Source organism: Bubalus bubalis, chromosome 6, assembly GCF_019923935.1.
Source record: "Bubalus bubalis isolate 160015118507 breed Murrah chromosome 6, NDDB_SH_1, whole genome shotgun sequence".
In the NCBI taxonomy this organism is placed as follows: domain Eukaryota; kingdom Metazoa; phylum Chordata; class Mammalia; order Artiodactyla; family Bovidae; genus Bubalus; species Bubalus bubalis.
The window spans coordinates 49367158-49380470 of NC_059162.1; the positions used below are offsets into that span (position 1 = coordinate 49367158).

The window sequence follows — 13313 nt, forward strand, 5'->3', positions numbered from 1 at the left end:
TTTCCTTTCTCTCTATTTTTCTGGGGTGGGGGGAGTGCCATGCTGGCTCCCACCATCCACCATCCAGTTATGCAGTTATTCACTTTCAGGGTACGTGTAGAGCAATATCAGCATTGTTAACCTGAAGTCTCATTGAAAACTTTATCAACTGGAGTCCAGTGCTTATGTGCATTTCCTTTGCCTTTAACGTTATACTCTCCACTCATTTCCAAAGCTACTTAAGCCACACCTAATCTCTTGGGTTTATCTATTATTAAAATTTTGGAAGAATGAGTGGAATTTTTACTGAAGGCACTCTATTCTCTCTCCTCCCATCACTACCTGAACTATTCTTCTTTACCTCTACCGGGGATACCTTTTGCCCTATTATACCCAGCTCCCCACCTAGCCTGCTCCTTTTATACTCGTTATTTCTTGCTCTTGATAATACTGTTAATGAACGGATTGTTTGACAGATAATAGTAGAATTTTCTTTTGTTTTTTCATTCTGTAGATTTTCTTTCTAGTGGCTGTCTTTTAATATTTCTTTAAATATTTGCATAATTATACAAAACGTCTTTAAAAATGTTTTTTAAAGCTTTTAATATTTCACTAGGGAGACAGTATAATGTTAAGAGCTTAGCTTTTAGAATTATACAACCCGGGTTCACATTCTGACTTGGTGAACCTAGATGTGCCTCAGTTCTCTCATATGTACAATGGAAATTTTTAAAATTATCTACCTAATAGAATTGATATGAAAACTAAATGAGGTGATAGGCTTTAAGAGCTTTTAACAGTGCCTAGCACATAAGGAAACGGCAGCCCACTCCAGTGTTCTTGCCTGGAGAATCCCAGGAACGGGGGAGCCTGGTGGGCTGCCGTCTATGGGGTCACACAGAGTCGGACACGACTGGAGCGACTTAGCAGCAGCAGCAGCAGCAGCACGTAAGGAAGCATTTCATAAATGTGTCATTATTAAACACCAGTGCTATATATATAAGGTTATAGAAATGAACATTACATCAGAGTATTGTATTTCAGGTGGTTGTCTTTTCAAAGTTTTGAGGATTACTTCAGGGGTTTTAAAGGTTAAAGTGACTATACTTTCTGGTTTGCCAGGCATGGTGATCCAGAAACATGCCTGTTTACTGGGAAGTGCCTGCCTTTTCACTTACTAGAGTATTTTCCTTTGAAAGATAAATTATATGGTCACCTTATTTCCAGGGGTTATTAAAGGTTATCTGTATGTCTTTGACCAGGGATACTATAATGCTCAAAATTCTCCAAGCCAGGCTTCAGCAATATGTGAACTGTGAACTTCCTGATGTTTAAGCTGGTTTTAGAAAAGGCAGAGGAACCAGAGATCAAATTGCCGACATCCGCTGGATCATGGAAAAAGCAAGAGAGTTCCAGAAAAACATCTATTTCTGCTTTATTGACTCTGCCAAAGCCTTTGACTGTGTGGATCACAATAAACTGTGGAAAATTCTGAAAGAGATGGGAATACCAGACCACCTGATCTGCCTCTTGAGAAATCTGTATGCAGGTCAGGAAGCAACAGTTAGAACTGGACATGGAACAACAGACTGATTCCAAATAGGAAAAGGAGTTCATCAAGGCTGTATATTGTCACCCTGCTTATTTAACTTCTATGCAGAATACATCATGAGAAACGCTGGACTGGAAGAAGCACAAGCTGGAATCAAGACTGCCGGGAGAAATAGCAATAACCTCAGATATGCAGATGACACCACCCTTATGGCAGAAAGTGAAGAGGAACTCAAAAGCCTCTTGATGAAAGTGCAAGTGGAGAGTGAAAAAGTTGGCTTAAAGCTCAACATTCAGAAAACGAAGATCATGGCATCCAGTCCCACCACTTCATGGGAAATAGATGGGGAAACAGTGGAAACAGTGTCAGACTTTATTTTTCTGGGCTCCAAAATCACTACAGATGGTGACTGCAGCCATGAAATTAAAAGATGCTTACTCCTTGGAAGGAAAGTTATGACCAACCTAGATAGCATATTCAAAAGCAGAGACATTACTTTGCCAACAAAGGTCCGTCTAGTCAAGGCTGTGGTTTTTCCTGTGGTCATGTATGGATGTGAGAGTTGGACTGTGAAGAAGGCTGAGCGCCGAAGAATCGATGCTTTTGAACTGTGGTGTTGGAGAAGACTCTTGAGAGTCCCTTGGACTGCAAGGAGATCCAACCAGTCCATTCTGAAGGAGATCAGCCCTGGGATTTCTTTGGAAGGAATGATGCTCAAGCTGAAACTCCAGTACTTTGGCCACCTCATGCGAAGAGTTGACTCATTGGAAAAGACTCTGATGCTGGGAGGGATTGGGGGCAGGAGGAGAAGGGGACAACAGAGGATGAGATGGCTGGATGGCATCACTGACTCAATGGACGTGAGTCTGAGTGAACTCCAGGAGTTGGTGATGGATAGGGAGGCCTGGAGTGCTGCAATTCATGGGGTCGCAAAGAGTCGGACATGACTGAGCGACTGAACTGAACTGAACTGTAAATGTCTAAGCAGGCAGGTGGGCACTGGGAAGGAAGCATGCCTAAAAGAGCGCAGTGCTGCTCTGTTTCAGCTGCTTATGGCCAAGGAGGATATGGGCCTGGTATAACCACATTTTGATTTTTCAAGAGTAGGCATAAATCTGGAGTTCTTGTAATGATCCCCCAGCTTTTCATCATTGGCAGTTAATTCAATTTTTCTAAAAGTATAAAATTTCATTGAACCATATAAAGATCTATGCATTTTATTGTATGTAAATTGTATCAGTTTCTAAAATACATAGGCGAAATGGTGGTACTTACATATATGCCTGTGAGTTGCTCATTTCTGATATCTGATAGTAGCTTAATGAAGAGTCAATTCTTATGTGGTAACTTAACATGTAAGTGCCATTTAATATGAGTTAATATTTCAGACATTTATAGGGCTTTAACTGTTACCATATGTATTAAAAAGTATATTAATAGTAAAAAACTGAAAGACAGGAGAAACTTATAAAGTTGCCTCAAGGGAAATCTGGAAAGCACATTTAGACTGAGAAAACTGCAAAAGATTAGTGCCTAAGTTGACTCTATGAGTGCCTTTGAAATCTTTAGTGAATTAAAATGATTATGGATTTTTTGAAGGCTAAATGAGTTACATGTAATTGCAGTGGTGAAAATAAAAGTGAACATACTGTAGGCAAAAATTTTGGAGCCACTGCTTCTGTTTAAAATGTGCTCCCAAATGGTCTTTCATGGTTTATTTAGACTCTTGAAACGTGGTTTGGGAAACAAATTAAAAAATTTTTTTTTCCTTTAAGAGTGTTTTAAAGAAGTCATTCATATACGTCTGGATGAACTTCTTCGTGTTTTAAAGTCTGTAATGAATAAACATCAGAACCTCAATTCTGTCGATCTTCAAAATGCTGCGGAAATGCTTACCGCAAAAGTGAAAGGTAAGAAGGACACTATTAACCATGGGTTGGCATGAGCAAAAAGGATCCACATGATATATTTTGGTTCATAATGTCTGTGGAGCCATCTCTCATGGCGCCTGTATGATGTGTATCAGTAGGAGTCATACACACTTTGATATTTAAATATTCCTAAGTCACCCTGGAGAAGGGAATGGCAATCCACTCCAGTATTCTTGCCTGGAGAATTCCATGGACAGAGGAGCCTGGTGGGCTACAGTCCATGGAGTTGCAAAGAGTCGGACATGTCTAAGCAACTAACACACTAAGTCACACCTAAAACTCTCTTTGTCTTAAAAATTAAACTTTATTTGGCAGGAAACACTCTAAAAATACTAAGTGAAATTAACTAAACAACTGATGTTTAAAATTTTTGAGTCTTTTGAAAGTATGTATGCTGTTTTGAAATAAGTTACTGGTGCACAAAAAGTCTTTGTTATCTGAGGACAATTGATGCTGGAAAATGGCCATTTGTAGTGACTCCACTTAAAGGGGGGAAACAAATGGAAAAAGTAGACTTAATTGGTACCTTATTTTAAAATGTGGATAAATGAAACTAAAATTGTAGAATAAGTTTATCATATATGTGTATATAAATGTGTATATATATTAAATGTGCTAAAAGAAATAAGAATTAGGACATTATCCTTTGATGAAATAATTTGAACCAAAAATTGTTAAAATCTATTATCCTAGGCTGCATTATATAAAGATTGAGAAAAATGAGACTAGAGACAAAGGAGTTCAGTTAGGAGATTATTGGAAATAATGGGCTAGATGAGGGTTGAATGTCTGAGCTAACGCAGAAGCTGGGGTGTGGTAGGTAGAGTGTGGCTATTACAGAGAGGAGATGGCTGTTGATTTGATGGAACGTAGGACAGGTTGAGTGTTAGGGATTAAGCTGAAGTTTGAAGTTGAAGATGTAGTGGACTTGGATTATTGTTGACCTGTGAGTGGTGATGGAAGAGGATGACACCAACTCAAGAGTGTGCAGACTGAGTAGAGGACTGAGTGTGAGCTCCCAGGGACAGAGAGAAGGTGAGAAACACGAAAGTAGGTAGATTATCTGGAGAAAGATGTTACGGAATTTTAAAAATGTTAGGTTCTAAGAAGTGATTGTCAGTGTTAAATGTTAACCTGATAGGTAATATGAATTCAAATAGTTTAACAATTTAGTTTAACAATAGTTTAACTCACTAAAAGTGAGTCACCATGGCTTGAGTAATGAAATGAGAGGCTTTTTTGGGGAGAGGGATTACCTGTCCAGAGTCTCAAAGGTCAGGTGAACATTAACTGGGCTAGGGCAGGGATTGGAACCGCAATTCTGGATGCTTGTCGAACTCGGGATGTGAAGAACATGATGTGATTGATATAGAGAGAGCAAAGGGCAAGTGTCAAGGAATTAGGCAGGAAGGGAAAATAAAAACCTTGTCAATACAATATAGTCCATGTACTTAAGAACTGCCTTCCCTTTTTATGTAGATTTATCCTGTTTGCGTTGTTCTCTTTTTTTCTGTATTTCAAGCACTGGAAAAATATAGATGGTTTCAAAGTGGATAGCTTCTGTTGTGACTCTTAAAAATGCTTAGTAACCAAATTTGTTTTAAAATAGATTGTCTATAAGTGCAATTTAATGTAAGTTAGAGTAACTAGTGTCTATAGATAGTAAAATTTCCATGCTTGAAAATAAGGACCACAGTTCATTCAATTGTTGTCAGTAGCTATTGTGTGTAGTCAGGATGTCCTGGGGAAGGAGGGTGTCTGTGTATGGTTGATGTCCACATTCCAGAAACAGACGGAAAGAAAGTGACCTCTCCACTGCTTTACAGATCTTTTTTCTTTGAGGTAAGGCAATTTTTTGAGTATTATTTCCCACTAAGAGTGTCTTTACCCTTGGAATTATTGTTACAGTCTTACTTTTGTGTTGGATGAAATTTAGAAGATTCCTTTGTTGTTGGGGAATTTATTGTTTCAGTAGGACTCCACTTACTCTATTTCAGTAGGACTCCATGACGCTAGAAAACTAAAAATTATGTTTTCTTTGGTGTAAGTTTTAAGTTTCTAAATGACCCCCCTTATCTTATTGTTGAGGCCATCTAAAAATGTTATTGTGATACCTCAAATGAAAAATATTCAGTAACCTAGAAAACTGATGTCAAATTAGAGCTTATTTAATTCTTCATTTAATCTTAATTTAGTTTTCAAACCCTGGAAAGGCCAGGATTTGAAGTGTAGAAACCATTTTTGAATATCGTTGTTGTTGTTTAGTTGTTCAGTGGTATCTAACTTCTTTGTGACCCCATCAACTGTAGTATGCCAGGCTCCTCTGTTCATGGAATTTCCCAGGCAAGAATACTGGAGTGGGTTGCCATTTCCTCCTCCAGGGGATCTTCCTGATCCAGGGATAGAACCTCAGTCTCCTAAGGATTCTTTACGTTTGAGCCACCTGGGAAGCCCTAAAGACAGTTAGATTAGGGAGGTATAATTTTGTTTGTGCTGCTCAGGGTGTGAATGCATGAAATCTATGCACTTCCTATGCATAGTAATAACAGTTGCATTGGAATAAAATTGAAATCCTTTTAACTTCTCTTATTTTTTATTTTAAATGTGGGATTTACCTTTTAATAACCTTACAAGAAAAATCCTTAGCTTTTCCCCATTCATTCTAATAGTGATTTGTATTTCCTGTGTCTTGTTTCCAAGCAGGAAGCTCAGTCTGACAAAATATTTGCAGTATGGTAAGAGAGATACAGCTTATTTGTGGAGTAGATGAAGACACCGTAGCACTCAGTAATTTATTGTGTATGTAGTAGTTGTGTTTTCATCATTTACAAGCATTTTGGTAAACCTCATTTGTAATACTAAAGGACCATTTTTAAGGTTTTTCATGATCTGTATTTTGCCCTATATTTAAAAATTGGCAAACAAGAAAAATAGGTTTTAATTATGTATCCAAAATTGTAGAAGCCTCACATGTTTTCTTTGTTTTGAAACGTAATTTTTTAATAGGCAGTTCATTCACATGATTCATAGTGCAAACAGTATAAAAAGGTATTCAATCAGACCTTAGCTACCCATTCCTTTCCCTAGATAAGCAACAACTATTACTGTTTTTTCATGTATCTTTCTGGAGACATATTACATATACAAAAGCAAATAACAACATGTTCTCTTTCTTATGCAAAGGGTAACATTCTGCTCTTTGCTCATTGTTCTGAGTTAACTGTATATAAAAGGTCTTCTTTTGCTGTTATTTGTTTTTTCAAAGCTGCATGATATTCTGTTATATTGATGTGCTATAATTAATTTAACCAGTTCACTACTAATAGATGTTTGGATTGTTTCTAATTTTTTTATTACAAACAATACTTCAATGAATAGCTTGTGTATATTTCTAGGTGGGTAGTTACTAGAACAGAGCACATGTGCATCTATGTTTTTTATTTTGCTAACATCCTCCATAGTGTTTCTGTCCTTCTGATCGTCTTGCTGAAGAAGCTCATTTCATACACCTTTGCCAACAGAGCTGGTGACCAACCTTCGTTATCCAATCTGGTAGCAAAAACTGGTATCTCAGTATAGATTTGATTTGCATTTCCCTCATTTTGGGTATAGTTGAGTATCTTTTCATATGTTTCAGAGCCATTTGCACATCATTTTATGTGACTTGACTGTTGATTCAAATTTTTTTCTTGATGGTCTTTTTTTAGTACTGATTTATAGAAACTCTGTATAAGTGAAATTAGTCCTTAATCTTTGATATAAGTTTCAGGTTTTCTTTAGTTTGTTTTTATCTTTTGAGTTGCTTATTTTATTTTGCATCTGTATCTCAATCTTTTGTATGTTTTTTGAGTATAAGGGAAGGATTTCCCTGCTTGGAGATTATAATAGCATTCGCCATTGTTTTTTCTTCTAATGTTTTCATGGTGTTATTTATTAAATTTAAATCTTTGGTACATTCTAGAGTATCTATGTTTCTGGCTAGTTTATTGAATAATTCCTATTTTCCCCATTGGTTTAAGATGCCATCTTTATCATAAATACACTACATTGTCAAATATTTAATATCTGTTTCTAGAGTTTATTCAGGAGAAGGCAATGGCACCCCACTCCAGTACTCTTGCCTGGAAAATCCCATGGACGGAGGAGCCTGGTAGGCTGCAGTCCATGGGGTTGCTGAGGGTTGGACACGACTGAGTGACATCACTTTCACTTTTTACTTTTGAATTGGGGAAGGAAATGGCAACCCACTCCAGTGTTCTTGCCTGGAGAATCCCAGGGATGGGGGAGTCTGGTGGGCTGCCCTGCCGTCTGTGGGTTTGCAGAGACTTGGACACGACTGAAGCGACTTAGCAGCAGCAGAGTTTATTCTCTCCCCTTGATTTGTTTAGTTATGTGTCAATACCTTATTGTCTCCATTGTTTTATAGTGTTTTAATGTCTGGTAGGGATAGCTCCTCTTTCCAATACTCTTTTTGTTCAGGATTTTATTTTTCCATAAGCACTTTTCAATTGATTTTTCCTAGTTCCAAAAAATATGTGCTAGTATTTTGAAGGTGATTTGAATTAAATTTAAATTAACTTATAATTAAATCTATAAACATAGAGTATAGTTAATTTATAATTAAGTTTATAAATTAAATTAAGGAGCAATTTGTATATTCAGCATTTCTGAGAATATAGGATGCGTGTAAGTTCTTCAAGTTGTCTTTTTTGTTTCTCAGAAGCAATGTGAAGTTTTCATTTTATAAATCTTACAGCTTTTGGTTTGTGTTTTTGCAATTTTCCCCATGCAAATGGTGAAAATTTTCTTCCAGTATATCTTTTATTTCAGCAGTTTTCAAACTTTGGCCTCTGATTTATGACATCACATTAATGAATTGTAGCCAGCATTTTTAAAATATGAAAGTGAATAGAAAAGAAGTTTAAGACTTAAGGATGTTTCAGAAACTTTAAAGATGTTATATAACTGTATATATAGTTATCTATTATATGTTTATGGTATACTTGGTCATGATGTGATGTGTATTTCTTTTTTTTTAAATTTTTAAATTATTATTATTATTATTATTTTTTTACTTTACAATATTGTATTGGTTTTGCCATACATCAACATGCATCCGCTACGGGTGTACACGTGTTCCCCATCCTGAACCCCCCTCTCACCTCCCTCCCCATACCATCCCTCTTTACTTACCAAAGGTTGGTTATTGTAAAATTGTTTGAAAGTTGCTTTTCTGGTAGAGTATATGTATGAAAACTGTTCATGTGTTTTCTTAAAGAGATATTAAATGTGTTTTAGTGCTCATTGTTGTGACTTAATAGGGAACCCAAGGGAGATATTTAAACTTCGCACAAAATTTTTTAAATTTGATTTTGAAGGTCAGCTAATAGAGAGGAGAGAGTGGAGACAGGCTAATTAATTAGCAGGTTGTTAAATAGTCCAGACTAGAAGTAAAATGTCGTCTTTGAACTAAGTCAGTGTCAATGGGAATGGGATGGAAGGAAAAACTTTAGAGACATTTTTTTATTTATGTTTGACTCCTTTATACAGAGTTGAATATAGTTGTAACAGATTGTATGATCTGAAAAGTCTAAAATATTTACTATCTAGCCCCTTACAGAAAAAGTTTTCCAACCCCTGCTAACCATTAAACTGGATGAAAAGTCAAATCCTAGTGAATTCAGTCATTATGTATTTATAGAGGTTTGGCAGTAAAGAAATGCTAAATTAGGATGATAGCTTTAAGGAGAAATACGGTAAATTTAATTTTTTCCCATAGGAAAGATTTGGGTATGTTGTTAGTATCATAAGAAATGTCAGCTAGTGGGACCTAGGGGAGCAGAGGAGGGCAGAGGAGCCTGGTGGACGACAGTCCATGGGGTTGCAGAGAGTCGGACATGACTGAGCACAAGCGCAAGCGGTGGTGGTACAGGGTTTTGGAGAATGCAGGAGGGAATGGGAAGACTTATTATTGGAAAGGAGCTGAAGATTATTCTTTGAAACCCTGGGCAGGAGCAAAAGAAGTGAAAGGATATTAGAGATACAGAGCTGTTTTGAAGTGGAGGCAAAGGCAGTAAGAGGAATTTTCAATAGATGGCTATAACCTCATTTGAGTAGGGATGAAGATAAGGACTGAAGATGGTTCAAATAATTGTCTTTTCACTACTTACAATTATTTTTTGAAGTCCCCCAGTCCTGTTTAGTGCTTTGAAAAATATATTTATAGGAAAGAAAGGACAATTACAGAATTCTTCCAAGTGTTATAAAGTATTTTTTTTCTTTTCTTTAAAGTCTAACATGTTAAAATTAGGAAATAGAAGTAGGCTTTACATTTTTTTCTGGTATTCCATTTTAAATTATGTTTGAAGTCTACTTTTCAGTGCAGTTTTTAAGACAGCATTATTGAGGTATAACTGACTTATAATAAACTTCACATATTTAAATTAAGGGTACAATCTGATCAATTTTGATATTCATACTCTTGTGAAACCATCACAGTCCAGGTGATGCATGTCTCTTGGTAATCCCTCCCTTTTGCACCTCTTTGCCCCCACCTTCACCAATATTGATACAGTGTATTTTCATTGTGTTCAAAATACTTTCTAATTTCCCTTTTTCTTCTTTGATCCATGGGGTTATTTAGAAGTGTGTTAGTTTCCTAATATTTGAGTATTTTTACAGAGATTTTTATTGTTTAATCCCATCTAGCCACAGAACATATTTTGCCTGACTTGAATCCTTTTAAACCCAGAGACTGGTTTTATGGCCCATAATATAGTCCATCTTCGTAAATTTACAATGTATGCTTGAAAAGAATGTGTGTTTTGCTGTCATTGGGTAGAGGTTCCTTAAATGTCCATCTCATCCATGTGGCTGATAGTATGGTTGAAGGCTTTCATATCCTCTACTGATTTTCTATCTACGAGTTTTGTCAATTATTGAGAGAGGATTTTTGAAATTTCTGACTATGGTTGTAAATTTGTCTATTTCTCATTTCAATTCTATTAGTTTTTGTTTCATACATTTTGAAGCTGTTAATTAGGTACATAAATGTATAAAATTATGTCCTCCTGATGAACTGACTCCATCATTATAAAATGGCCTTCTTTATCTCTGTTAGTTTGCTTTGCTCAGAAATCTGTGTGTGTTATGAGACAGTAAGTTTAGGACAGTTGTAGAGCTTACCACGTTTGTTTCTTGTATGTTAGGATTCTTGTTCTTTGTTGCTTGATAGCTAGCGTCTTGAAAACTGTTGTTTCATATATTTTGTATGGATTTCTTTCAGCTGTTTAAGTTATATAAGCTACAACCTAAATTTTGAGATATTTAAAAAATTATTTGTGGTGGTTCTTAAGTTTTTCTTCATCTTTGTATCAGGAATATTTAGAGGAATATGATGAAAGGTGTGGACCTTAGCCCCTCGTATCTATAAAATTTTGGTTGTAATTTCCTGAGGCTTCCAGGTTTGAGGTTTTAATTCATCCCTTCTTAGGAATCCTGGCTTTCTAGAAAGCATTTTCAATTCTTGTTGCACATAAGATTCACCTGGGAGAAATTTTGAACAAATACCTGTGCTTCAGGCTTTTAAAATCTGATTCTTGGGTGGTGGGCCTCAGATTTTGTTTTTAAAGCTCCTAAAGTAAGTCTGATGTTCAACCAAGCTTAAGAACAACTCCGTTTTAAAACAAAGTATAGCTTCCTCTCCACTTGGTTTCTCTTCTTCAAGTTATTGGCAGGGATCCTAGGGAGGGTGGTTGGCAGGGATCCTAGGGAGGGTGGGATACAAGGAGCCAGTTGCTCCTTAAACTCAGTCTGAGTAGAACGTGATGCTTCGAACAGTTTATTCAACCCTCACGTTTTTTTGTCTCTGTAAACTGTATCTGGGCTTTTAACAAAGGTGTGTAAAGATAAAGTTATAATAAGAAACTTTTTCCAATTATGTTTCATAAGTTTCTTTAACAAAATGCAAAATGTTAAAAAATCACGATGGTAAAAGACAGCTATATATCAATTTAAATGGACCTCAGAGCCTAAGGACCTTACAAGAAATAAGGCTTTAAAAAGGCAGAAATAAGAAATTAAAAGTTTTTTAAGCATTGGGTGTTGTTAATATGATATGCTTCATGTATAGGTTTTATGCTATGTCAGATGTATATATGACTTTAGATATTGGTAATTTGTAGTGGAAAATGTACTTCATATTGACTTAAGTGGGCCACAGTGCATTTAATTGTTCTTTAAAAATGCCATGAAGCAATAAGCAAGAGAAAATAGCACAGAGCTCTCTTACTGAGAGAGGGCTGATGTAACGTGGTCTCCATGACTCAAGATCGACTGATTTCACATTGAGTCACTTTTTGGATGTGCCAAATAATGCAGTGTGTGTGGAGGAGTCAGTTTGGAATGCCAGCTACTTTTATGCAAGGTGATTCTTTTGTGTGATTTCTTTAATGAAGGACTTGAACATCATATTGTTTTGTTTATTAGGTTTTTTAGTTTCTGAATTTTCTAATGCTTCTAGAAAGTAATGGTGGATTTTTATGGGGTTAAATTTCTTTGTATAAGTCTAGTTTATTTTCCCCCTCATTTATTTGTAATCCCTTTTCCCTCAGCTGTGAACTTCACAGAAGTAAATGAAGAAAACAAAAATGATCTCTTCAGAGAAGTGTTTTCTTCTATTGAAACCTTGGCCTTTACCTTTGGAAATATGTAAGTAGAGGACTGTCATTTCAAGAATTTAGGGCCTAAGTCTCAATGAGAGTATGTGTCATGATAATTCAGTATGTAAAGCAAAGTATTAACCAACATAAAATATTATCACAGCTTTGGAAAAGCTATATCCTATGTTGCTTTATTGCTGTATTTGGAGGTGTTTATAGCCATTCAGACAGAGAAGGCAGTGGCACCCTACTCCAGCACTCTTGCCTGGAAAATCCCATGGACGGAGGAGCCTGGTGGGCTGCAGTCCATGGGGTCGCGAAGAGTCGAACACGACTGAGGGACTTCCCTTTCACTTTTCACTTTCATGTATTGGAGAAGGAAATGGCAACCCACTCCAGTGTTCTTGCCTGGAGAATCCCAAGGACGGGGGAGCCTGGTGGGCTGCCGTCTATGGGGTCGCACAGAGGCGGACACGACTGAAGTGACTTAGCAGCAGCAGCAGCAGCAGCATAGCCGTTCAGAAGCAGCATCCATTTGTGAGTGACTACTTAGTTTATGTGGATAGATTCTTAGGAGTTTATATCTAAGGCTCTTTTAATCTAGATGACATGTTGAATGTACAGCTTGTGACAGAGCATTGTAATGACTTGTGTTTTGTCTTTGTGTTTTTAATTTCTATTTCTTTTTTTTTTAAACTTCCCCTGGATAGCTTGACAAACTTCCTTATGGGAGATGTAGGCAATGATTCATTATTGCGACTGCCTGTTTCTCAGGAAAGTAAGGTAGGCCAAGTTTGTATGAAAGCGAAGACTTTAATATTTTTAACTTCCTATTTTAATAATATCCTAATCTTAATCTCAGCATTAGTCTTTGATAGTTTTTTAGTGTAGCAAGAAAAATAGCTCGGTTCATTTGAAGTATGATAATTTATGGCCAGTTTTGAGGCTGGAAATTTAGTTGTACTTTTTAAGTGGAACTATCATTTTAAAAGAACATATCTGATAATTTTATAGTGTCTTATGTAATGAATCTATGTCGTATGATCCAAAATTTTAATCAGTAGTTCTTAGCCGTTTTTCCTTCCTGATAGTGCTGCAGGTCTTGAAGACTGGTGGGAACTTAGAAAAATGATACAAGAAATGAAAAAGGTGTTAATCTTTTCACATGCTCTACAGTTTGTTTGTTACCAT

General features: G+C 36.4%; 1 protein-coding gene across 3 annotated transcripts in view; it reads left to right on the forward strand.

Moving 5' to 3' along the window:
• Positions 1-13313, forward strand: part of ARHGAP29 (Rho GTPase activating protein 29) — an 81369-nt gene that overhangs the window by 29564 nt on the left and 38492 nt on the right. For 2 of the 3 annotated variants that reach the window (XM_006057553.4, XM_006057554.4), the window contains exons 3-5: positions 3307-3441; positions 12075-12171; positions 12833-12905. In XM_006057553.4, coding sequence (XP_006057615.3) covers positions 3307-3441; positions 12075-12171; positions 12833-12905 — 305 coding nt within the window. The remainder of the gene's footprint in view (positions 1-3306; positions 3442-12074; positions 12172-12832; positions 12906-13313) is intronic. The other variant, XM_006057555.4, reaches the window with a different exon arrangement.